The following is a 27379-nucleotide window of genomic DNA, read 5'->3' on the forward strand; positions in this document are numbered from 1 at the left end:
TGAAGTCCCTGTTCCGTCTGGAAGTTGTTCCCAGTTGCAGCAGCCAGGCACATGCTAATACCAATCTAGACGATTACGGTGGCTGTGCCAGGAAAACCCCCTTGGTAGTTCAGTTCAGACTGGCCCAGACTTCACATGTCTGCAAGGAGACCCAACACCCATTAGAAGGAACCCCTGGAGATCAGTGGCATTCCCTGTTTGTTTTGCCAGAAACAGTACTCATGTTCCATTTCCACAGTGCTAAGGGCTGTGTAGATGACATATTGAGGAATGGTGACCAGGATGTGGCTGGTGATGTCTGATGACAGTTGACAAACATGTTTTCTAGAAAGGGCCAGGCAGTAGGTATTTTAGGCCTTCAGGTCTTATAGTCTGTCATTATGCCCTAACTTTGCCACACACAGCAATGGACATGCCTATGTGCCAGTGAAACTTAATTTGTAATGACAGATGACCTGCTGGATCTAGCATATAGGTTGTAACTTGTCAATGTTCAGGGAAAAGTAACAATACAGAACACATGTGTACACACTTGAGCTCACACACATACTCACACAAAACAATGTGACAATAAAACTTTATTTATAATAAGAGATGGCCTACTGGATCTAGAATGCAGGCTATAGCTTGTTGACGCTTGCTGCTGCTAGGTTCCATGTTCCTACGAGCAGAGATTGCCTGGCCTGTGTTACACAGCCCTGTTAGGTAGCCTATGCCTCTTCACATAGTACAGAAGCTGGAAGACATTTAGTGCATGTTTCAGGGTCACACAGCTAGAGAGTAGTGTGACAAAGTCACATCTTATAACTCTGTTGATTTGTTCTTTGTATGGAGGCCTTAAGACAACAAGAAGAAAACAATCGAGGCAGAGAATTTCTTATTGATTTTTTTTTTAAAGTCTACATGGCTCAGGAGTTCTTTTATTTAATAACTGTAGAGGGTGTTGTGGATAATAATTACAGTTTCTGAGCTATAGTGATTATGACAGAAGTCCAGGCACCAAGAGCAGGAAGGCTGGAGACATGTCCCAAGCTGTGAACCAGTCGCTGGTATTTCTTCTGTGTTGAAAACAGATTCCCTTATAAGGATATTTCTAAGCAGTTTTTTTCTCTAGAGAAAGCCTGCAGTTGGGACTCTGGGATGCCCAGATTTGTTTGTGGGTACACCACATCTATGAGTTTTCAAAACTAACTCAGTGCCCTCTCTTTCTGCCCCTACAGAAGGCCACCATTAGCCATGTGTCACCTGATAGCCTTTACCTATTCCGAGTACAGGCCGTGTGTCGGAACGACATGCGCAGTGACTTTAGTCAGACAATGCTCTTTCAAGGTAAGTCTGGTTCCTCGCCGTGACACCCAATATGCCTGAAGCTGCTTGTGTCTTGGGTTGGGGGGCTTGTCCAGAAGTAAGGAAACTTGGTCCATTAAGGGTGTAAGCCATATTCAGGGAGCTCTGGCCATTTAGATCTGTCTTTGGGTTGGAGGTTTCAGAGGCAAAGAGAAGAGAGGGAAAGCAGTACTGTGTTTGCATTGTTTGGTTGATGTTTCCAGCTGTACCTCTTGCTTCAGGCTATATCAGATGGTGTGGTGTTCCCGAGTCTGCCCCCCCCATCATCCCCCCATAGTCTCTTACTTAGATGTCCAGCATAACTGATCTTCACTGCCTTTAAAAGAACTAGAGCCCAAGATACAAAATGTGTCCTTCTAATTTGCAAGCCACACAGACAAGTCTGTCTGTATTGTATGTTTATGGTTCCTGGTCTGGAGATCTATGTTCTGTGCTGACTGGGGACCTATAGGAGAGGGGCCAAACTGAGAGTAAAGCAAATGGAACTTTGCCTTCTTGCATTTTAATTTTGAATAGTCAGCACAAAGATTTCATGAATGAAATAATTGGAAGTTAATTTTACCTATTTATTTTTTGGTATGAGTATTTTAATGTGTGTATATGCACCACATACATGCAGTCCCCATGGGTAGGGCCAGAGGAGGGCTGAAGATCTCTGGAACTGTAGTAACAGACAGTTGTGAGCTGCCATGTAAGTGCTGGGAACCAAACCCAGCTCCTCTTCTAGAACAGCAAGTACTCTTATCAGCTGAGCCATCTCAAGCTCCAGAAATATTAGAACTTTAGATAGGTCGTAGCTCAGTAATGAAGCATATACTTAGCACACATAGGCTTAGGTTCACTTTCTAGCACAATAATATAATAATAACAAAAAATTATAGAAGTAATGGTAGGACATAGCCTGTCTTTCCTGCCCTATCCTATTCCTAGCTCTCATATTATTTACAGAAGTCAGTCATCTGTGGGCCTTAGTTGTGAATCCAGTTTCATAACAGACACTAAATCTGTCATGAAACTAAAGGTCAGGGCCTCAGGCTCCACACAGAGACTCCGGCTGCTCAAGCTGCTTGCTTCTCCAGGGCCTTGGCTTCCCTGTCTATGAAATGAAAAGCCTGAGCACCATCACGCTGTTAGCCTGTTTGCCTTGCTGTGTCTTTCTGTAACAGAGTTCCTCTAGGCATATGTGACCATTCTCAGCAGATTCTTAGCTTTTGAGTTGTGGATCTGATTAAACATCTGGACTTTCCCCTAGAAAATGCCACAGATGTGTATAAAATTAGAGACCCTATAAGCCACATGGCAGGTTGCATCATCAGCATCTGAAGCCTCTGAGCTATGCACCTTCACAAACCCCTTAAACCAGCTGCTTCCAAATCCTGGCAGTGGAGCCTGGCTACATGAGCACTAGCAAGCCTACCCTAGTGACTGGCAGGCACATTAAGTGGTGAAGAATGTCAAGTTGGTGCTGGGCTCTGCCGGAAGGGTGCTGGGTGCACATCTCAGCTGCCAATCATTAGCTGTGCCATGCTGACAACATGTGTTGTCTCTCAAGGCTGCTGTTTGCCACTCCAAAAGCAAGTAGCATTTACAGGCTATCCGTGGGGGCCATTGTACACTAACACCAGACGACATACATCAAATATTACCATAGCATAAGTCACGGGACTATGAACCAACCACTCCTTATGCGTTGCTGTGAAGTGTTTGCCTATACTTTACCACTTGAACATCCCCAGCCCAGACAATGTGACATCCAAATGCTCCAGTATCCAAAATCCTACAGTTTCAGCCTTCATTAGGTTTGGTAGAAAATAGTAGTAAACAATGAACCCAGGGGGGAAGTTGTCCAGCAGAGATTTCTTCCAAGGAGCTGGAATTTACATGTGGCATTTAAACATTCTTTGCTAATGATTTCATCTTTCTTTTTAAAATTAACTGAAATTTACCATAGTTGCATTTTTTCATAAATAAATCTGTGTCCATAGATATACAAAATATATTATCCCATGTTGAGCAAGCACCTTGGGCCATGGCAGGGTCTGTGTGAGGCAAGGGGAGGGAGAAGGTAGGCCAGTCTGGGAGCTTGCTGTGGCCAGGCCTGGGAACTTTAGATCCATAAATCATGATTAGGCCTCCCTTGCCTGAACCCCATGCCTAGGAGCTGCAGAGCTGCCTCCTTTTTGATTGATAGTTTCGGGCTGCCTGGCCTCTGAAAAATTAAAGGTTTATAATATAATGCAATTCTAAAACATCCCCATCAGGTATAAATTCAGAGCAGGGAGCATTTTAATGTCTGGTCACAGTGGCTTTTTGAAAATGGCTGGTGTCCACACGGGTTTTCCATCTCTGCTCAGAGATGGACCATTGACCCCTTAGTGTGTGGCATTTGCCCCCATGTGTTGATAAAGGAACAGATCCCTTGTTTACACCTCCCCACAAGAGCCCTGTGCCAACCAGCACCTTCATCAAGGTCGGCCCCCTGCCCTTTTCTACCCAGCCCCAGAGCAAGGTGCAAAATTCCCCTCCTATTCAGAGTCAGAAAGGAAACAAGATCTTGAGAATTCCAGGGACGTTTTCCCCATGGTAACTGTCTTTAGAAAGAAATTTACATCAGATTTAGGAGCACAGAAACCCACGTGGGGTATTACATGTGGTGATTATAACAATATTTATGATATGATATACGAAAGCATTGGGCTGGTGACGTAGCTTGGCTGGTAAAGACAACCTCTACCAGGCCTGCAGACCGGAGCCTGATCCTCAGGATTCACACGATAGGAGAAAACTGACTCCAGAAGATTGAACTCTGACCTCAAGCCATGTATCCATGACATGCACATGCTGTGACATGCACAGGTACACACAGGCACACGAAATAAGTAAATAAATTAATGAAGTGGAATAAAACTAAGATACCAATAACTATACTTAGCCACTGTGATACATGGATTAGCAGCACTAATAGCAAGCAACATTACAGAGTGTCACCACTTCAGCTGCTTCACCCAACATCACATGACAGTTCATCATGTAGGGTTCTCGTTGGCATTTTGTTTGTTTAGGAGCATGGTTTGGCTCTGTCTTACAAGTGGAGAAATTATGTTCAGAATGTAAGTAAATTTCAATAAATCTCTTAGCTACTGAATGGAGTTCTGTGTTCTTATTCTAAGCTCCATGACTCGTGGACAGTGGTGGACCACCTAAAGTACATGCCACTCACTGCACCAGGTCTTCAGCCCTGAAGAGAACAGGCCTGATGGGTAGTGTTCCAGCCACTGCACAGTGCTCAGCAGTCGGTCACTGACGGGGCCTCTGGAGTCTTCCCTCTGGGCATAAAACTCGTTTAGGCCCATCCTCCCTCACAGTGGTCTTATGAACTAAAATTTATCAGGGGGAATCAGTTAGATTCATACACACTTGTCACAATATTTGAAACAAATCTGAGCTGTGGTGATGCGTGTGTGCATTTAATGAAAGCACCAAGTGACAAGCCGTTGGTCCTGGAGCTGCTTTCGTTGCCCAGGAGCGATTAACATCAGTGATTCCCTGAAATCACTGAGTGGATCTTGTGATACAAAGGTATCAGATCTCAGAGACAAAAACCGGCTTCCAGAGGATGCAGCCAAGGCTCGCCCTTCCATTTCCTGGAGGAAATGCGTCATCCCTGGAAGTGCAGGGAAAGTGCCAATGTCCTAGCTCCTTTTTAGCAGCATTTGCTTGGGCCCCTTGATCCTAGGAAAGCACTCATGAGCCGAAAGGCCCCGAGTAATCCAGCAGCAGCACTGCGGCTACCCAGGTAGACTGTTCAAGACTAATAAAGCCAGTGGGCTGATGGAAGGGCTACTTTTAAGGGCTCCTGGGAGCCTTTTATCTTGTGCTGAGTACTCAGTAGTCATGGGGTGTATTTTGTTCCTGGTTAGATTCGCTGCCATAGCTGCCTTATTTGACCTGTAATGGAAAGTTAAATTGACTTGTAGATCTGTCTCCACATTTCTTTCTTTGCACACTGTACTTAAACAAAGCGGGTCCATCATTAGGTCAGGGGTTGTGAACTCGGGTTTCCATGGGTCCTGTCATGGGTATGTATGATAAAGTGAGAAACAGGACACCGTGTGCCCAAGAAAAGGAATGGTAGATGCTAAAGTTAATAACACATTCACTGTCTTGTTTTGGGTTTTTTTTGGTGGAGTGCAGGGGAGGGGACCTTTTTTTTAATTTTCATCTTATAGGGCAAACAAAAACGTGTAAGCCTCTTGCCATTTCTAGATTAGGTAAAAAGTATAGCAGATATGTTCCTCACTTTGTTAATTGGTATTTTTGGTTGTTTTGATGCTTTGCGTATAGGAGGCAGGTCTTTAGTTTACAGAATGCTCTTGTTTGTTAAATAACCAAAAAGGTTATAATATTTCTATTGTAAGTTATGATTATTCAGGAGCCAAATGTGTCTCTGCAGATAAACAGCTGAACAGATTTGTTGGTAGAGACACACAAGAGAATATTATTGAGCATTTAAAAAGATAAGGAAATTCTGGCCCATGCCTAGATTGCAGGGGTGACATTTAAGGACATTATGCTAAGTGAAGTATATCAGTCACAAAAATACAAATGGGCATGATTACATTCATATGCAGTATCTAGAATAGTCACATGCGGAAATAGAAAATACCACCATGTTGTGGTTCCCAGGAATCCAGTAAAAGGAAATGGGTTGGTGGGTGTGTCCCAGGGTTTCATTTTACAAGATGGTGGGGAGGTCAGCTGCACCCTAGAGCGAATGAACTGAGCGTTACCAGAGCAGACACTAAAAATGGCTGACATGGTAAATTTTATATCCTTTGCCTCTTAGTACAACTTGATATATACTGGTTATATTGCTTAAGAATACTGCATGGGAGAGCAGAACTCCAAGAAGAAAAGAACATGAGATAGGTGTGCAGTGAAGATAGAATGATGTGACCACGTAAAACATACTTATAAACTATCAGATAAATAACCAGGAAGAGAGTGCTTGACAGTACACAGTGACAGGAAGGCAGTAGAGTTATTGCAAGAAACAGTAAAAGAACCAATCTAAGATAGACTGTAGGCTGGCAAGGTGGCTCCATTTGTGAAGCGGCTTGCAGTCAAGCCTGATGAGCTGAGCTCAGGCCCACATGACGGAATGAGAGAACCAACTCCACAAAGTTCCCAAAGTTGTCCTCTGCTGTGCTCTCCACTATTCTCTCTCTCCTTCCCCCTCTCTCCTCTCCTCCCCCCTCTCTCTCCTCCACACGCACCACTTCCCGCCTTCTGATAAAGAAATACATGCAGAAATGTAAGACTTTAGAAAACAGTAAACCGTCATAAATTAAAGATGCATATTAGAATCACTGAAAGGATGAGAAATGGTGACCAAAAAAATTATATGAAATTCAGAAGACCAACAGCACCTGAAAATGCTTCTCAGTGTGAGTGGTAGTTACACGGGTAGTAGGTGTATCAATAATTCACCTGTCCATTGGCATCTTAACTATTGTTGAAGTTCTGTCTCAGTAAAACAGAACTATAATAATTACACATTTAAATGAATTGCTTTCAGGAACAGCTGGCTAGATCCCCATTGTCTGAACATGTCTGCATGACTCAGAAGAGCGTCATAGGTTGAAGTGGTTGTAAAGTGTATAAAGGAATAGTATTTTGTGACATGAAAATTATGTGTAGTTGAGATTCGTGTGTCCATAAGTAGATTTTATTGGAAACACATATGAATGTTGTGTGTTGTTTACATTGTAACTTCCTTGTTTCTCAGCTAATACCACCCGGATATTCCAAGGGACCAGGATTGTGAAAACAGGAGTGGTAAGTGGAGAATGCTGGGGTGCTGTCGCTGGTGTTTATTTGGTTGCAGTTAAAGCTCTTGCCACAAGGTGTCAGTATAATGTTGTTGAACTGCCTGCATAGAGCAGTTCAGAGACAAATACACATTTTGCTGTATAAGTTAGTGTACTATGCAGCAATATTAGTGGCTTCTGTTGTATAATTTTGTCAATATAAAAATCTTCCAGATTTGTAATTATTTATGATTCCCTGGAATCAGATGATAAGTCATTATCCAGAGCCCTTCACTCATGCTATGCTAAAATCCAGAAATTGTCACCCACAGCTACTAATAAATTACCAGTGCTGGGGATAATCACAATGAAACTCCCTAAGCATATTCCAGCTTCCAGACACAGGTTATTCTATTTACATCTCTGAACAGCCTGGGATGGTAGAATTATTACTCCCATTTGACAGGTGAAGAAACTGAGGCTCAGTGAGTTAAAGTACTGGGCCCATCATCACACAGAGTGAGACAAAAAGTCAACTCAAAGCTTGGATGAAGAAGGACTTTTCTGTGCTTGGTGCTTAATCTTATATGACACTTGACTTTCATTAGTGAGCTTCAGAACTCATTATCCTTAAACTGCAAGGTTTTCCATGTAAAACTGGATGAAGTTCCAAAATGTGACTTGTTCTGACTATTGTTTTAGACTTGTATAACTAATGAGATAAAATTTGGGGTTCTCTATACCAGCTCATAAGGACTGAATTTGAACTGCTATACCAGGACATCTCCTGGTTTTGGTAGAAAATGACTCCATGAGTAACACAGTCACTGTGCCCCCGTTGAGTGTAAGCAGAGCATGCATTGAGCCCCGACCTCAGCAACCCTGCCTCTGGCTTTGCATCCTTATAGCTTAATAAACCCATCACCTCTGTGCCTTCATTTCCTCACCCAGGGAACAGGCAACACGGTATGCCCAAGCCACTCTGTAAGTGGAATGCCTGATGCTGTCCTGAATGTTGCAATCTACAGAGGCATAAATTGCAGTGAGGAGAAACACAGACACCCTGAAAGGCCCTGTGGCTGGGCTGCACTCAACTTGAAGCTGTAGAGGCATGTAGAGCTTGTGTCCAAAGTTTGGCCCTTCCTTCTGACACTGCCACTGCTGATATCGGCCGACCGCCTTCCCTCTTGGTTTACTGACTGCCTCACTGTATGATGGTGGAATTAACTCCATCTGGTGGTTCTCTACGTCTCAAAGCTAGGTAGTCACTAGCAGAAACGGACTTGTAGCGTTGACTTCCGCTTCTCACACCCCTCCACACACACACACACACACACATACACAAATGGTGGGCATCTGGCTGTTTTGAGACTTATTTGTTGCTTCTTTTTAAGGCATTTTTAATGCTTCTGTTTCCCCATCTAGCCCAATCCTGAGCCACAGAAGTGAAAAACAGAATTCGATACATAGTTAATTTTTTAATCCAAAGTAATAGTAATTATAAAGCCACAAAAATGACACGTGGATACCCTGGACCAGCCCTGCTCAATGCCATAGCTTAGGAAAGGATAGTTGGCTAAAATTCTGAGGTTTTGCAGAGGGGCCTTGATTTGATTCTTGATTACTGATACTGCTCTATTCTTTTTCCTTCACCTCCCTTCTCCATGATCTGGGTGGCCCTTTCAGCCGACAGCCTCTCCTGCCTCTTCAGCAGACATGGCCCCCATCAGCTCCGGCTCTTCTACTTGGACATCCTCCGGCATCCCCTTCTCCTTTGTTTCCATGGCAACTGGGATGGGTCCTTCCTCCAGTGGCAGCCAGGCTACAGTGGCCTCTGTGGTCACCAGCACGCTCTTAGCAGGCCTGGGCTTCGGTGGTGGTGGCATCTCCTCGTTCCCCAGTACTGTGTGGCCCACACGCCTTCCTACGGCAGCCTCAGCCAGCAAGCAGGCAGGGAGGCCAGTCCTTGCCACTACTGAGGCCTTAGCTTCTCCCGGGCCTGATGGTGACTCAGCTCCTACAAAGGACGGCGAGGGTGCAGAGGAAGGGGAGAAGGAGGAGAAGAGTGAGAGTGAGGATGGAGAGCGAGAGCATGAGGAGGAGGGAGAGAAGGACTCTGAGAAGAAGGAGAAGAGTGAGGCCACCCATACAGCAGAAGAGAGGAACCGGACTGCTCCTGCCCCCACACCTTCTTCCCCCCGTAGGACTGCAGAGGAGGGAGGGCATCAGACTATACCTGGGCACAAACAGGACCATGCTGCCTCTGCAACAGACCAGCCAGGCTCTGTTGCCCCGGGCTTGGATCCCCATGAGGACATAGCCACCCAAGTGCCCCCAACAGCCACAGAGGAACATTATTCAGGGAGTGATCACAGGAGACCCGAAATGCCATCTAAAAAGCCTATGTCCCGAGGGGACCGATTTTCCGAGGATAGCAAATTCATCACTGTTAACCCCGGTAAGTGGTGCTGATCCATATCCAGGCTGTTGTGAGCAGGCTGGACCTATTTCTTAAAGTTGGGGGGCACTGGGGAAGTAGATAATATCCTTGGGATTGTGTGTGTCCCTGACATATCTATGCCTGCAACTGCATCTTCTTGTCTCAGCCTGGTAAGATATAGTCTCTTGCCTGGAGAGCAAGTCTTTCCCTGTGCTTCTGTCTTCGGAAGAACTTCAAGGCCTCACACAGAGATCCAAGTGAAGGAAGCAGGCTCTGCTTCTAAGATGTTTGCCTGTTCCTGTTCTATTCCTGGGTGGTAGAAGTCAGGTATACAAAGAAAGGTAAATTGCTTGCCTTGAAAGCATGCACTTACGTCCCCTGCACTGGGGGGACAAGAGTCAGGCAGATTCCTGGGGCTCAGTGGCCAGATAGCCTACCCTATTTTGTGAGTTCCGTGTCAATGAGAAACCCTGTCTCAAAAAACCAAGATGGGTGGCTCCTGATGAACAGCGTCCAAAGTTGTCCTCAGATCCCCAAATTCATGTGCATATGACAACACAGGTGTGCGAATGTGTGGGCACACGCATGCCCACATGCAAGTTTCCCTTCCCCCCCTCCCAGGCACGTACATGTGCACGTACACACAGACATTTTTATTCCTTGGTCATTTATTAAATGCAAACACATCTATTTCTGGGTAGCCATTGTTCTGCCAGGCACTAGGCTAGATGCTCTGCCAGGGAAGCCCCCTGCCTGCATCGTGGAATAGAGGGTGTGACAGAGAGATGACTGACAGCAGCTGGCCAGAGCACATTCCAAGGAGTTAGGTAATGGGGACTTGGGAGAGCAAGCTGCCAAGATGAGTTTTTTGGGCAAGCCAGGAGAGTACCTAACTGGGATGTTCTATTGTGAAAGAGTAATGGAAGAAATAGGATGCTGTGACTGACAGTTATGGGGAAAGGTGACATGTCCAGTCTGGGGAGTCCTGGTCTTAGTAGTCCATGGTCCTAGCCCAAGCAGTTTGGCTGGCTGTCCTCAAGCTGTCACTGGCTACATAAACTACCCATTCATAGCTGGGAAGCCGCCATGACTGGTTGGGCCTCCACTTGCTGTGACACCAGAGGCAATGTTTTTCCTCAGTCACATGTTCAGATCTTAATGAGCCGTCATGATGCTTGTGCCGGAGCTGTGGCATGAGGGGCTGCTACTGTTGTGAGGGCTTTTCTTAATAAGAACCCCTTCGTGTTGCCAGACTGCAAGACGTTTAGCAACAATGTTTTTTTCATTTAAGCTGTTGTGGAGTTATGAGTGCAAAAAAAAAAGAGGCAACTGGTAAATATTTATTTGCTTTTGCACTTGTAAACATTAAAATTCATCTAAAGCTGAGATCTCGTATGTTAAGATACAACTTAGAATACATTTTCATGTTTTGAATTACTTTCCCTTAAAGCTGCTATGAACTAATTTTTTTCTAAGTAGGGGTCTCCCATGGGTGTCATTCAGTGCAGGGCAGTTTGACAAAAAGGCAAGTAGCCTTGAATAGATGCAGGAAGTGTGGGGTCGTTGATGAAGCTGTTCTTGTATGAGCTGGGCACTCCCTCTGAGAGACTGCTGTGTAAAAGTTGAATTTCTTGCATGTCAATATAGTAAAGAATACGGAGTCTCTTCCCACTGTGTGCCAGGCTCTAGACTAGGCATTAGGGAGAGACTGTTGATGGAGACTTCTGTTCTCCCAGGGGCACATGCTGGTGAGAGAGGTTTAGGATATCCCAGCAAACAAAAGCATTTAAAGGGAGAGCAGTGTGTGACCTCTGGGTCAGCCACTCACAGACACATGAGAGAACGTACTAGGTTGCTGGATTGGCAGGTCTAGAGATCCTAGACTGGGAATGAGTTTCGATGTGTTGAGAAGCTCCCTCCATGCCTGTGGAGCAGGACCATAGAAAGGGAGGAGTGGTGATAAGAATTGAGTTCAGACACTGGGACAGCCAGGAAAATGAAGGGAGCATTGGTCATGCTGAGGGTTAGATTTTAATTGAAATGACAAACCAAACGGTAGATACTAGCAAGAGAAGTGACTTGTGCCATTGACTTTTTCTCAAGAATGCTTGCATATGCATAGAGATGGAGGTAGTGGCCTTGTGGCTTGGGCAGTGTGCTTCTTCTTTAAGACAGGGGATGGGGTTGGACTGAGTGGCCTCAGCCTGCTTCTCAGAAACAGTTCTTTTACCGTGCTTCTGTGAACACTTTTACAAGTGTTCACAGCTTGGGAAGCTGCAAGGCTGGACTCCAAGACTAATTCTGGTAGAGGGTGGACCTCAGATGCCAGGGAAAGGGAGAAGCAAATGAACCTTGGGATCCCCAAACCCAGCTTTCATCTCTCTTCCATTGCCTTCTGGCAGCAGCGGAAGGCATTGACAGTTTGGTGGGAATGGCTTTTAGAGTCAGCTTAACTCACTTGGTCTGTCCCCTCATTCTCTTGACACTCCAGTAAGCTTGTGCCCAGTGACCTTGTCTGCAAAGTGCAGGTAACAAGAGGGCATCAGTGCAGAGATAGTGTGATAAAGCTGCCTGTCTTTTTTTTTTTTTTTTTTTTTTTTTTGGTGCTGGGGAGGGAAGGTTTCCAGACAGGGCTTCTCTGTGTAGTCCTGGCTGTCCTGGAACTCGCTCCATAGACCAGGCTGGCCTCAAACATAAATCCACCTGCCTCTACCTCTCCCAAGTGCTGGGATTAAAGATGTGCATCACCACTGCCCAGATAAAATTATTGGAATGCTACAGAGAAGTTTAGCATTGCTACTGTGCAAGGATGACGTGCAAACTCATGAAAGTCAGCAGTCTGTTAGTGCTAAGGAGGGCTACCAGCAGCCAAATGCCACATAACAATGGGAACTTTAAGGAGGCATCGGTGTGTCTGTTTTGCAATCTGAATGAATGTTAAAGAGCAGTTTCCCAACTACCTGAAGTTAAAATGACCTACATGAGTTTGATAATACAGCTAAGTTAACAGAGTGCTTGTTAATCATGCAAAAAGCCATAGTTCCAATCCCCAGCACTGCATACACTAGGCATGATAGCACATCCCTGTAACCCCCCACAATGCATACACTGGGCATGGTAGCACGTACCTTGGAGGGTGAGACAAGAAGATCAGAAATTCAAGGTCATCCTAAGCTCCATGAAGTTCAAGGGCCAGCCTGGGGTACCTGAGCCTGTCCAGGAACACTCATCTGTCTCGTGATCTCTGTAGTCAGAACAGCCAGGTGCATTTGTCCCTAAAGCCACAGAGAATGCTCTGAATTTCTGGGGATTTGAATTTGAAAGTGGTTCTGGGTTGAAACCTTGAGTTACAAACCTTTAGGAGAGAAACGCAGTAGTAAATAGTTTTTACAGGCCACAGTTCTCAGTGTTAGAGCACACCCAGCCATGGACAGGATAGCAGTGAGTGGTTGTGACTGTACGCCAAGCGATTCTGTTCATAGAACTGTTCATAGAAACAGGCAGTTTGATTTGGCTTACACTCTGTCTCTTTCCAGCCTCCGGAAAATGCAAGGTGTGTGTGTGTGTGTGTGTGTGTGTGTGTGTGTGTGTGTGTGTGTGTGTGTGTGTGTGTGTGTGTCCATTGCTTAATAAAAGATTGGAGTAACTGAGGGGGATGGTCAGCAAAGCCTCATCAGTGTGTAATCCCAAGATGTCGTCCTTCCTACCATGTCCCCCATCAACTCTTCCAGTTTGGGTTTGGATTGGTTTTGTTTTAACTGAAATAATGGTGATTGATCTTAGAAATTTGGGTATACATTTATTTATTCCACAGTTAAATTTCTTCCCACGAAGTCATAAAGTCATTGAATACATCTTCAGAGTCTTTGAAAAATTAACAATGCCTAAAGTCAGCAAAGTGTGTTACACTTTAGCCAGTATCCCCAAAAGGCTTGCTTACATTCCTTCCATGACGGTGACATCACTTACATGGCTGAAATCCTTTGTGAAAGCAGTGGCAAACTCAAACATGCAGAAATCAGACCAGGCATTTCAGTGAGAGGGAAGGACCAGATATTACACATCTCAAAGTGTCAAAGACAGTAGCAAACTTAGACCACCTGCCTTTTCTCAGTCTCGCCATCTCTGCTTCCCACCATTGTCACTGGAAACTCTTTGTGAGTCAGAAATTCTAGTTTTTGTGCAGAGTACCCAACTTTTCAAATCTTAAAAGCAGTTTGCTTTGGCACATTTAAACTAACTGTGTCCCTGCTACTCTGAAGTGGTAACTGCTGTCATTGGTCACTCACTGTACTGGCAGTGGTCTTGTGGCCTGGAGGGTGTGTGTATATGTGTGTGTCCTTCACCAAATCTTTTCCTAACATCATCTAGTGCCCAGGCCAGCCTCCTCTGGGTCAGTGCTGTATGGACATTTAACCTGTGAGTCCTCATTAGGAGCCACAGCCTGCCATGTGGTGGCAGATTTGAAGCCGGCTGATGTAGTACCTGGGTGGTGTGTGAGAACAGCATGCCCCAACATAAATATTTGCGGGCACATGTCACCTGTGAGTTCCTCATTTAGGACAGGGCTTGTCTATGTCTGCCTCCTCAGGTGAGGGAAATGGTAGTTTTCAGATCACATCTGCTTATAAGCCTACTTCCTGCCTCTTCAGATCTGTACCAAGCTGGGTGCTGAAAATGATGGTCTGAGACAGGGACGGCAAATGACAAACTTCAAGACATATCATATGTGGTCTGGTGTTATATGACCCATGAGCTATGAATGCTAAGAAGGGACATAGTTGATTCCTGAATTGCTGCTCTGCTGTGAGCTGAGCCACAGTGGAAGATGCTGAGACCCAGGCGCCCACTCCTTTGAGGAAGTGTAGAAAACTCAAGTTCTCAGGGACCCAACATTAAAAAGCTGGTTACTGAAGCAACACCCTGGGCTGGTGCTGGCTCCTCGTGCTGAGGCCACTTTCCTGTCACTTATCCTAAGGCACTCCCTTAAGGGCTTTGCTGTCACAGTTACCATCTTACCCATGAGGAGACTAAGGTTTAAGAGGGTAAGGGGGCTTGTCCATGTCACAGTGTGTGGTGCAAAAGAGCCCAAGACAGCTTTGTCAGTCCGAGGTGCAAGGAGTAATCTGCACGACACGTCAGGGCCTCCTGAGGGCTCTGGCACTGGTTCCCAGAGTGAGCAGCGTGAGGTGGCTGCAGGTGGAATAGGACATGAACATCATAAAGCACATTCTTCTGAAGATGCCAGTTTCCCACTGGAGCAGAAGTCCTCACTCAGGTGTTCTGTCCCCCCCTGCAGGGCCATGGAAACTGTTTTGGTTGTCATGACAGGGAGTGCTTGTGTGATCTACCAGGAAAGGACCAGGGAAGCCAACAGATCTGACATGTGGTATTCATACCAAGTATAATTTGAAGGAAGATTACTTGGGACAGAGAGAAGAGAGTCACTGATTTAAAGGCAAAAAAGCCAATAGCATGGCTCATCCACTAAAAGCGCCTGCTATCAAGACTGATAACTTAGGTTCCATGCCCAGAACACATGGTGGTAGAAAAAAACCAACTCCTCCAAATTGTCCTCTGACCTTCATGCTTACACTTATGTGTACATACACTCTGTGCTAACACTTGTACATACAGATATGCGTGCGCACACACACAGACACAATAAATGTAGTATTTTTTTAAAAAAAATTAGTATCAGGGCAAGTTCTCCAGAATAAAGAAGTCATAAATGCAGTACAGGGCTCTTCATAGGTTCGGACCAATGTAGTGCACTTCACTGAAAATGCATGACAGAAGATGCTTGAGAAATGCCACAAGTAGTTTCCAACCAAGGCTAGCTACAGTTGTCTGCTTTGCTTTGGGAGCTATATCTTGTGTGCGTCTTTCCCAAGTACCATCTCTGGATAGCCTAAAGCAGTGTTCAGGATGTCAAACAAGGTTTAGTTTTTTTTTTTTTTTTTTTCTCAAAAAAGTACTGGCTACTCAAAAGTTTCTCCTCCCACATTCCATGTGATTGTGGAACAAGGAAAATTTGTGTAACTCTTAATGTGAAAAACCAGATCCTAAGGAGGTTGGAATCAGGAATTGGGGTACGAGTAGGGGCAGGATATTTGATGTATAGTTGTAGATGACATCTGTCTCCAACCAGCCCCAGGACCATATGGGGTTCTACTGTTCTTCAGTCGTTGATTTGCATTCCAGTTACTCCAAAGTCTTGGCTACTGTGTGAACAATGTGGCTATAATCCACATGATGGTTCAGGTGTCCCTGGTAGCAATCCAGTGGGTTAGGACTAGCTATATTTGTGAAACTTTGAATTATATTGGGAACAATTAAACAACCTTAACATTCCAAGCCCTACCAGAGGTGACAGTTCATCCTTTGATTGTCAAAGTCTGGTAAAACAGGCATTTATGGAGTCGGGAGTGAGCTTTGCTCATGAGAACCCTGGGCATGGGTACAAGTGGAGACAAATGGTACTCTAGTGTGGGTCACACATGTCAATGGGAACACAGAGCCAGGCCCTGTTAAGGCAGTGTGTGTGTGTGTGTGTGTGTGTGTGTGTGTGTGTGTGTGTGTGTGTGTAACTGATGAGCAACTGGTTCTCTGAAACTGTAATGAAGGTAAACTCAAAGCTCCATGAAGACAAAGAAAAATCTCATGACCCTGTAAAAGAGGTTATTATATCACAGTATTTTGAAGCTAATAATAATAGTAATGATAACAGTAAAAAATGGAGAAGTGGAGACCCTTTTCATTCTTAAATGGAAGATAGATGAACAGTAGAGGCTGTTGTTTAAAAATTTGGAAGTAGAATGACCATAAGACTGAGTAATCACAGAGTTCCCAGCAGCAGCTTCAGGAGGCATCTGCATATATAGGTTTTAGCCCCACTATTCACACAATAGCCAAAGCATGGAAGCAACTGGAATGTGCATCAATGAGTAAAGGAAGGAACAGAGTGCAACACTGCTGAGCAGTGGAAAGTAAAGGGGGGGGGGGCAAGAAGCAAAAGAAAACTCTGCCACACACATACCCTGGATAAGCCTTTGAGTACAGTATGCTGAGTGAAACAAACCAGTCACTACTATAGATCCTATGTGATTTCCATGCAAGACCCTAGACCTGCCATCTCTCTGGAACGGGCTGGGAGAGTGGGATAGAAGGCTGTGACTTTGTAAGCAGAGTTTACATTTTGTAAGATGACAATGTTGTGGAGATGAGCTTCCCAACAGTGTTTACACCTCGCCCTACTTAGAAATGCTTAAAATGGGCAATTTTACATTATGTGCACACCACACACAGGAGCGTGCGCGCGCGCGCACACACACACACACACACACACACACACACCAGCAGCAGCAGCAGCAGCCACCTTTATTCACAACGGGTAGTTTTTTAATGAGGGTGTCACTCTGAACAACTATAGTGAAGTCACCCATGATGAGAGCAGGCTGTATATTAATGAGTGTGCAAGCCCTCTTTCCATGTCCTTTTCTCTGTCAGGGTAGTACCCTCATGACTGATCCGATCCTAGTCGAAAGAACGCAGGAGTTCTTGACCCGTGGCTGGAGCTGAGCCCTTCCTCAAGGCAGGAGGCACTTCAGCTGGGTCCATCTGATGTCTGCCTGTAGCATTTATAGTACATTGTGCTCGTTTTTATTTGCTTCTACTGGGATGAGAGCCAAGCCAGTAAAAGGCAAACAGCATTAATTCAGTGATGACATATGCCACTGAAAACTGTTTTTCTTTTCTTTTTTTGAATTTTTTTTTTTTTAACCAGAATGAAGGCACTGTACTCAATTGCTGCTGGATTCGGAAATGAATATTGAGAAGAAGGGAGGGGCTTGTGCTTTCCCTACCTCCCTTCTTTATATGCCCAGAGCCCATTAGCCAGTTGTTCAGTTTCATTTGGAAGGTGGTTCTGAAGCAACTACATCCTTTGAGCCCAAGACCCTCCCCTGCATCAGGCAGGATAAGTGGTACCAGCCTCTAGTTCCCCTGGTCAAAAGCATCTCTGTGAGCATGCAAGGTGAGCACTCACAGTCCCTGTGCTCAGAGCAGTCCTTGCCTGCAATCATGTTCCTCCTTGGGTCCCTTCTGGAAATTTCTCAGTGAGTTTTGAACAAGGAGCCTCAGGATTTCATTTGCATTTGACTGACAAATTATTTAGAGTCAGCCTTAGAGTCAGCCTTACAAGGGTCATTTTTGTACTCCTCATGCACCCAGTAGAGGTGGATGTTACCACCTGCTTTCCTCTAGAAGATGAAGGATCTAGAGACTCAGAGGCTGCCAGTCATTTACTCAAAGCCACACACAAACATCCATTTGTAACCAGCGTCACCCGCTCTGAGGCTGAGGAGCTTGCTGTCCTACACACTGCCTCATTTGAACTGAAAGTGTATACAGGAGTCCCCAGGGCTTGCTTTAAGTTACCAGCAGTCAACTATCGTTCAAACAAAATGAAAGGGAAACGCTAGAATTTAATGATTATGTATATGTAGACCAGGCAGGCCTCAAAGTCACAGAGATCTATCTGTCTCTGCCTCCCAAATTCTGGAAAGAAAAGTGTGTACCAGACATGCTCTTCGGTTATGAGAATCTTGAAGAAATGTCACACTGTCTTAACTCCATGCTGGCTGGAATATGAACTGTCTCCCATGTCTCTTATTTTGAGAGGAAAAGCTTTCATTCCAGGATGTTATAATTATCTTATTTTACTGTTATTAATATCTTACTCTAATTTGTGAGTTAAACTTTATCATAAACTTTATGTATAGGGAAAACACAGTGTTTATAGGCTTGTACTGTGTCCTCAGGTAGCCACTGGGGGCCTGAACAGACTTCTACCGATATTGGGGAACTCCAAGTGATTGCTTGTCTCCAAAGGCATGCGGAAGGTTTTGGGGGTCTAACTGACAGCCTGTGTGGGTTGCTGTGTGTTCTTTGTAGCTCCTAGCAGCTCATTCTTCATTAGGGTCTGGACAAACTGTCTTTCTAAAATAGAAAGAATGTGATTGGTTTTTCTTGAGGCCAACTTTGATGCCCCAGTGTCTTACAGGCAGATCCTTGTGCTATGTGTGTCTGAAGTGCTGTGTAACCACACATTTGGGTCTTACAGGGAGGAGTCAGATTTAGCAGTCAGCCAGGAAGTGTTTGCATCCTCTCGGAGCTGGGCTGCTGATGAAGAAACCAGTGATGGAGCCGATGCTCGTAGTTCGGATGGTACAAGTGATGGTGCCATTGATGATAGGATGTAGTGACAGAGATAGGCACAACATCTAATAGTAGCCAGGACAAGACCAGGCAGCATTCTAAATGTTGTATATGTACTTACTCCACAACACTGGGGGCAGTATTATTACCTCCATTTATAGAGGAGGAAACTGAAGCATAGAGAAATTAATGACAGTAATTGTTAACAATAGCTCTCTTACCCAGGGTTACACACAGATGGAGAGATGGTAGATTGTGCTCTGCATTTGCCTGGTGCAGGTACACTTCCAGGCATTCTACACATACCTTTCATTGAGGGTCTCTGGATTAGCCAACGTTCTCTGAAAACAGAACTGACAGAATGAATCTATGTATATAAAAACTGGATCTATTAGAATGGCTTGCAGGTTATGGAAGAACTTATCCCAACAATGGCTGTCTCCTGATGGAAAGTCCCTGAGTCTGGATATCTTAGCTGGTCTTCAGTATACACTGGAGTCCTGAAGAAGTAGGCTCTAATGCCAGTGAAGGGATGGACTTGCCAGTAAGAGAGAGACAAGCAGGCAAAGAGCAGGTGCTTCTCTCTTCCATATCCTTTACATAGGCTGCCACCAGAAGGTGTGGCCGAGATTAAAGGTGGGTCTTGCCCTTGAAATGTCTTACCCACTCAGTCAGGTAAACATGTCTGCAGTTCAGCAGGGCTGGCTGGTTGGGCACGCTCCCTATTCTCTCTGGGCAGGAACCCAGGGTTCAAGAGAGTGACAGATTGTGGGATTTTAACAGGAAATGGAATTCGCTTCCAGGCCCCTGATACACAAGACGATGGTGCTGTGAAGTTGGCAATGAGGCTGACTATCTTGCATCCCATTTGGGAATTGAGTAACAGCCCTGTGTTAGGTGTTCAAAGAAAGACCTACCATAGCCCACGACTGAAATCAAGCACTGTCAGGATGCAAGTGGCTGCAGAGTAAGGTCTCCCGGACAGCCCTGCCTTAGGGGACAGTGTCACACAGCACCACACAATGCTAGGAAGAAGTGACTCAGCCCAGCTCTACCAAAGCTGGCTGTGAATTTGAGGACTGACCCTGTCAGACATGGAGGAGCCCCTCATCAGCACTCTGTGTGGCCCCGGGCCTTTGTGAAGATTGTGTACAAACTTTGGTCATCTTGTGAAGGAAGAGGAAAGGTTGGGCAGAAGCACCAACATATATGCACACTCAGTTTCAGGGGCAACTAGAGTGACACTGACCCTCACAACCACATGGCTACTCCTGTGGCCACCCTAAAGCCAAGAAAATTCTGGAATGGTCTTACAGGTTTTAGAATGGAAGCAATACCAGTGAATGCTTAGAACTGAAAGTGGGGACCACAGACAAGAATTCTTTTCTGTAATGTGTGGGAGAACAAAAAAGGTACTGGGTGTCCCCAGTGCATGAAGGCTTCCCAGGGTAAAAACAGAGCTAACGGGTCATGTGGCCTCAGTTGCCAGCCCTTCTGACACTCCCCCCGTTAGCAGGACCTCTGGGTCCTTGAGGTGCCCCTACTAGCTGCCAGGTAATTGCCTGAGTGAACTGACCCCTGTTGGAGCCCTGCAAAATTATTCCCTTTTGCACCCTGGCTCCTCAGGACGGTTGCCACTGCTTTGCCCTTAAGGCATGAATGGAGAAGAGCACGCACATTAGTTACACTGTCAGGTCTACTTCCTGACTGACCTGGCAAGGGCTGCTCCAAAGTGAGTCACTGCTGCACCCCTGCCCTCTGGAGGTGTCTCTGTAGTGAAAGAATGGATCCAGAAGGCATTCCACAACATTGAGATGCTTCCTGGTTCTAATCAGTGGGGTTTACTGCCTGCCTGTCTTTTCTTCAGTGAGCTGGGGAGCAACTGGGCTGCCCCTGCTTCAGGAGCCTGTGCCTAAAACCAAACACAGGGGAAACCCAGAAAAATGGACTTCGTCACACAGAAACACACCACAAGGCCAGTAATCTTGCCTCTTTAAATATCTGCTCCCAAGGCCTATTATCTCTTGCTTGCTTGGCCCATCTCCCCTCCCTTGGAAACACAGTCTGATTAGCCCCCACATTTAGTTCACTGCCAAGAGACACTCCTGGGCTGGCAGTGTGCTGGTCTCTTTTTTTGCTGAGCAGGTGGGACCCTTGCTGAACGTAAGACAGCTGTTTGGCAGCCGTGGAGTGTTGGGGCCTTCCCTCAGAGATTAGCGTTAACCTGCCTCCTGGGCTGCCTTGGGCTGCACCTGTGTCTCACTCATTAGCCATTCCCAGGCATCTGCCCGTATTTCAAGAGAGACTTAGATGTCCTCCTAAGGTTTCTGGAGATACTAGACACTGGAGGAAAGATCTACTGGGTAAGAAATATTGGGTGGCCAGGAAGAACTCCACCAGTTGGCAGATTTGCGGCTTAGCCCGAAATGAGCTGTGAGCAGGGGGAAGCTTAGTCCCTGTCCTCAGTTTATCTTCCTTTCTGGGCTCTGAGCGCTATTTCTGAGTGCATCCCAGATTCTCTCTGGATTGAGAACGTCCTTGGAGAGCTCTCCATAGAAACACCTGTAATCTCACAAGCAAGTCCATCCTCTTGGCCACTAGTGTGTACCACCTACAAAAGAGGGTGTATTTGGGTTAGGACAGCCATTTACCCCTCTCGCCCTGTGGTGGATCAGAGCGGGCTCAGTTCTTCCTGGAATGGAGCTTGGCATCGTGCATTGACTCTTGGGCTGTCATGTCTGTCCATTGACTGGTACATTTCTCTTGTAGCTGAGAAGAACACCTCTGGAATGATAAGCCGCCCCTCTCCGGGGAGGATGGAGTGGATTATTCCCCTGATCGTGGTCTCAGCCCTGACTTTCGTGTGCCTCGTCCTCCTCATTGCCGTGCTGGTGTACTGGAGGTGAGTATTCAGGGTGGCTGGCCAGGTACTGATCATTGGGGAGGTGGGCATGTGGCCTGTATGTGCAGAGCATTGAAGCAGTGAGCATTTGCTAGCCTTGTGTCTCTAGAAGACGACACAGGCCAGAACTGCCACTGAGGTCCAAGCATTTGTGGTAAACTCCACTTAGAGAACCTGGGAGATCCTCCTCATGTCCCAGCTCTGCTACTTGCTGGATGCCAATCCTTTTTTTGTCTTGAATTTTAATCACCCAAAACTCACAAAAGGAGCGGACAGGTTCCATAGAGCTGCTGGTCTCTCTCAGGCCATGCCTTTACCTTACAGTATTCTCATAGTGCATTAAGGAGCTTTTGTCTTTCAAATATCGCATAGCCTTTTGGTGGAAATTCAATTGGGTGACCACAAAACAGTTACTGTATCATGTGGCTTTTAATCTGCGGGAGGTAGGATGTTGGCTTGTAACCAGCCTTCCATTATCATTGTCGTCTAGAAAGTTCTCACTGTGTCCCCCGAGGAGCTAACCTCTTTGTGGAAATTCCAGAGTTTCCAGCTAGAGTCTCAGCTAAACTATATGGTGGGCAGGCAGCCTTCATCTCTGGAACATGCAAGTCTTCTTCCTTTCATCTTTCATCTAACAGGATTCAGCTGTGTGCACCCTAGTCTTTGTTAACTTGACACAAACTAGAGTCACCTGGGAAGAAGGCAGCCCAGGTGAAGAATTGCCTCCATTAGACTGGTGGGTGTGTTGGGGGGGGCGGACATTGGGGTTTTTGTTTGTTTTTTGTTTTTGTTTTTTTGTTTGTTTGTTTTTGCTTGTTGATTGATGTAGGCAGTCCTAGCCCACTCTGGGCAGAGCAATCTCTGGGAAGATGGCCCTCGCTATGTAAGAGGAGTAGCTGAGAAAGCCAGGGGAGTAAGTCAGTATGCAGCTTATCCTCCCTGGTTCCCACCTCTGCTCTGCTCTAGTTCTTATCCTGATTGCCCCTGATGATGCCTGCAGTAGAGACATGTAAACCTAGTAAACCCTTTCCCCCACCAAGTTGCTTTTGGTCAAGGTGTTCACCACAGCCATGGAAAGCAAGCTAGGGCAATCAGCATAATGGTTAATTTCGATTGTCAACTTGGTTGTATTAAATCCTTAGAAAGATTCACCCTGAAAGTGGTGGGCTGTCATCCAGGCTGAACACAGAGAGGGAAAGGAGAAAGCTGGCAGAGTGCTAGAATCCCTCATCTCTGCTGATTGGTGGAGGTGAAGTAGCTTTTCCTCCTGCTCCCTCATCTTCCCTGCAGTGAAAGACTACACTCAAACTGTGAGCCTAAATAATCCTTCCTCCCCGGAGCTGAATCTGGCAAGGGATTCGCTCATGGCAACAAGAAAGGGAACAAAAGAGCCAGTGGCCACAGGTGTAGCTCAGCTCCTCCTCATCTTCATCCCATCAGTTCTCTTATGTTTTAGTCAGCATCTTGTTGAGACAAGTAAAGCAACAGTGAGAATCAGTGGCTCAGCCTTTGTGGACTTAAACAACAGTGAGAGAGAATCAGTGGCTCAGCCTTTGTGGACTTAAACAACAGTGAGAATGGGTGGCTCAGCCCTCATGGCCTTCTGCTGTAGTAGAGACAGGCAAGAAAGCAACCTAAAGTATTTCTAAGAGAGTTCCATGTGTGAGCTGGAGAAAACTACATTTGGAAAGGAGGACTGGTCATACTGGGACCTAGAGTGGAGCATTCTGAGTGTTCATGAAAATCCTAATTGGGACAATCATATATGAACAAAAACCTAAATCATGGGCTTCATCTTAGCTCAGCCAAATGAACTTTGTAGCAGAGGAGGCAGCAAGTGTAAAAGCCTCCAGGAAAAGTGAGTATGATTGGAGCACTGGAGTACTGGAGAATGTTAGAGGAAGGCAAGGGTAGGAAGGACTGGGTTTAGGCAGCCTTTCAGCCTTTGGACCTTGTTTGTTTGTTTTTCTGGTGTTTTGAAATAGGATTTCTCTGTGTAGACCAGGCTGGTCTTGAACTCAGAGTTCCTCCTGCCTCTGCTGCCTGAATGCTGGGATTAAAGGTGTGCACCACCACACTGTGTGAGTGGGGATTTCTACAGGAGTGTTGTGGTCTGACTTTAGAATTACTTGCTGCTGTGTTAATCTGAGATTGTGAGGAAGAGCATTCAGAGGCCTGGAAAGGCATGCTGGTAGCTCAGAGGAATGGGAGTGGTGTCCTTGGAGGGAAGGCTCAGCAGAAAGGGAGGGCATACATATTAACTGTATGCTCTTAGGTCTGTTCCCAACTGTGTGGGACAGGATACTGTGGTCATCTCAGGCTTCCCCAAGTATGTGACCATAATTCCCCAGCATAACACAGTGGTTCTCAACTCCTAAAGCTGCAGCCCTTTAATACAGTGCCTCATGTCGTGTTGACCCCCAACCATAAAATTACTTCATTACTGTCTCTTTCTCTCTCTCTCTCTCTCTCTCTCTTTTTTTATAACATTTTAAAGATTTATTTATTTATTACATATACAGTGTTCTGCCTACATGCCAGAAGAGGGCACCAAATTGAATTGTAGATGGTTATGAGCCACCATGTGGGTCCTGGGAATTGAGCTCAGGATCCTTGGAAGAGCAGTCAGTGCTCTTAACCTCTGAGCTCTCTCTCCAGCCCCATTGCTATTTCTTAATTGTACTTTTGCTACTATTATGAATCGTAACGTGAATATCTGATATACATTCTCTGAGCACCGATGGAGCAGCTCTACAACTGCCCGTGTCTTCTAATCTTGCCATGCAGAAGTATCTAAGCCGGGCAGTGGTCATGCACACCTTTAATCCCATCACTCGGGAAGCAGAGGCAGGTGAATTTCTGAGTTGGAGGCCAGCCTATAAAGTGAGTTCCAAGACAACCAGGGCTATACAGAGAAACCCTGTCTCAAAAAAACCGGGGGGTGGGGGGGAAGCGGCAGTCCCAGCATCTGGTGGAGCCATGTTTGTAGGTATACGCTTATAATCCCAGCATTTTGATTTTGAAAGCAGGGGCAGGAAGATTGCAACTTCAGAGTCAGTCTGTATTGTGTAGCTATTTTGCAGCAGTGTGGGCTACATGGGGGTTGGGCACTTGTACCAGGCAGTTCTGGAGAGAAAAAAAAGCCAACTAGACTATATCCCACACTGTTTCCTTATACAGATCATGGCAACTGAGAAGGGGCTGGGAACAGAGTAGCAGGATAGGCACACACATCAGGCAGCTAAAGAGCACATCTCTTGTGCACTTTGATTCAAAAAGCACTTGGTATATAGGATAGGCAGCTCTAAACCACCTACTGTTCAAGGCATACTTTCCCTTAAGATTGAAATGACAACTGTTTATGTTTCTGAAAAACTCCTTAGTCCAAATGGAAAATAGATTAATAGTTCATGCCAAAATATTGTAACTTTCCCCCTAAAGCTTGGTTTGAAGTGCACAATAATGACTGTAAAAGAAGAAAAGTCCTGACAGCAAGAAAAATAAAACTGAATTCATGCTAAGATGGGTATGCTGGCAAAGCATGAGAACAGCCTAGAGGGGACAAGGGCCTTTTTTCTGTCCAACTTTTTTCCTGTGATTAACATGAAAGGAAGCAGCACGAGGCAGCTCACATAGAGAATTGGCAAGCACGACAGAGACTTGTGTCCCCATGGTGGTGTGACTTTGAAGCTAGAGTAGCAATATGTCTCTGCCTTTTCAGGCATGGAGACAGGATGGCTGAGATAACTGACAAAGGGACTTGACATGAGCAGAGCAGTAGGTTCATCTGGAGTCATGTCCTCAGGTGGCAAGTACAGCACCCACAGTGTCAATCCACAGTGGCAGCAGCCTAACTGTAGCACCGATATTTTGTAGCCAGTTTTGTAGATTGAGTGTGTTCACCTAGAGCTGTTGATGCTGCAATTAACCATTCATGAAAAAGTGTAAAAATGAAACCCAGGGTCCCTGAATTCTCTGTTTCCTATTGTAAAGTTGGAGAGTGTGATAATGTTCAGCAGGTCTACTTTGAGTGCCAGGCATTGTGTCAGACCCTTGGGTGGTGCTGTCTCCTGTGATTTATACAGATCTGTGTGGTAGGTGGGAGGTCCTTTCCTTTCTTTGACCTGGAGAGATAGGGAACTGACATTTGTTGAATGTCAGGCAAAATGCAGTGTTATTAGAGAACCTTTTGGTTGTATTTGACACACAAATCAAATTCCCTTAAGCCCAAGGTGTGGGGGGGCTGGGGGGTAATGTTGATGCATTGCTTCAGGCGTAACTAATCTTGGAAGATAGAATAAGGACATGGCGGGCTGACATGTTTGTCCTTCATGGGAGCCCTCTGGTCTATGCTAGACTCCCATCACTCCATCCCAACAGAAAGGGACTTTGTCATCTAACAGTTCCAGTGAGGTTCCAAAATATTGTTTCTCGATGGGCATGGTGGAGCACACCTTTTGTCCCAGCACTCAGGAGGCAGGACAATCTCTGTAAATTCAAGGCTAGCCTGGTTTACAGAGCGAGTTCCAGGACAGGCTCCAAAACAAACAAAAAAGGTGTTTCTCATGTCTGACTTTGGTCATCTGACCACCACCAGAGTCTTCTGGTAGCTGAAGGATGGAATATGCCCATCATGCCTAGGTTTAGCTCTGGATCCCAAAATTAGCCTTTCCACCATTATCCTCAAAAATATGAAGTGAAAGCTAGCTGGTGGTAGTTTCTCAGGGGACTGTCCAGGTTTATAAAGGCAGCTAGTTTCGAAGGTTCAGCTAAGTGTTCTGTTATTTATGTAATTATGAAGCCATTTCTGCCATTGCATGGACATGGTCTTGTATGAGACTTCCTGCTGTTTATATGATGCTTCTGGAGTTTGTATCATGCATTGTGGTATGCTTGGTGATTCAGTCACAAAGCCCTTAGGGTTCATTAAAGAATTGGGTGTGTGACATAATGAAGTATGGAGAATGTTCATGGACAGCTAAGTGCACATTGGGCTTCAATGCGGCCTGGGAGGAAAGTCGGGTCTCGGAGAAGCTCCCTGGGAAGTTGACAGCTGAACAGTTAGAGGTCACAGGAGGAAGCTGGAGAAGAATGAGCCTGGAGAAGGAGAATGGCCTCCAGCAAGCAGATACACTGGCTCAGTGTCATGGGAACAGACCACAGGGACAGCAAAGGGCTAGAAGTACTGGATACCATCGTCCTAAGAATGACTGAAAGACACCGAGGTGCTGCAGGTGCAGGAGGCAGCACCCAAGAGAGGTAGTTCTCTATAGTAGTGAAGGAGGAGCACAGGTCAAAGCCTGGATTTGAAGCTGGACCTATAGCCCTTGTGGACAGAGCCCCTGTGTTCTTAAGAAAGGTTGCTGTCATCACCAAAGGAAGAAATTGGTTCTGGAGAGATGAAAAACTCTTTTGTATATACAATTCTCTCTCTCTCTCTCTCTCTCTCTCTCTCTCTCTCTCTCTCTCTCTCTGTGTGTGTGTGTGTGTGTGTGTGTGTGTGTGTGTGTGTGTAATAGATGCAGATATAACACGTCAAAAGTATAAAAGCTGGGTTGGGCTTGGAAATTAGAGGACTGAGTGTCCCTATTGGGAGCTGAGGAACACACTAGGGAGAGGCCAATTAAGTACTACCTGCAGTGAATATTCCTTATCTGTAAA

At 45.7% G+C, this 27379-nt stretch overlaps 1 protein-coding gene and 1 non-coding gene across 3 annotated transcripts in view; both read left to right on the forward strand.

Annotated features, from left to right (window-relative positions):
- Ptprg (protein tyrosine phosphatase receptor type G) overlaps positions 1-27379 on the forward strand; it is a 663134-nt gene that overhangs the window by 573488 nt on the left and 62267 nt on the right. For both annotated transcript variants that reach the window (XM_027389349.2, XM_027389348.2), the window contains exons 10-13: positions 1221-1329; positions 7136-7185; positions 8844-9615; positions 21586-21718. In XM_027389349.2, coding sequence (XP_027245150.1) covers positions 1221-1329; positions 7136-7185; positions 8844-9615; positions 21586-21718 — 1064 coding nt within the window. The remainder of the gene's footprint in view (positions 1-1220; positions 1330-7135; positions 7186-8843; positions 9616-21585; positions 21719-27379) is intronic.
- LOC113832587 lies at positions 12337-12441 on the forward strand. Its single transcript, XR_003479900.1, has one exon. It is a non-coding gene; the product is annotated as a U6 spliceosomal RNA (small nuclear RNA).

This window comes from Cricetulus griseus (genome assembly GCF_003668045.3).
Source record: "Cricetulus griseus strain 17A/GY chromosome 1 unlocalized genomic scaffold, alternate assembly CriGri-PICRH-1.0 chr1_1, whole genome shotgun sequence".
NCBI classification, from domain to species: Eukaryota; Metazoa; Chordata; class Mammalia; order Rodentia; family Cricetidae; genus Cricetulus; species Cricetulus griseus.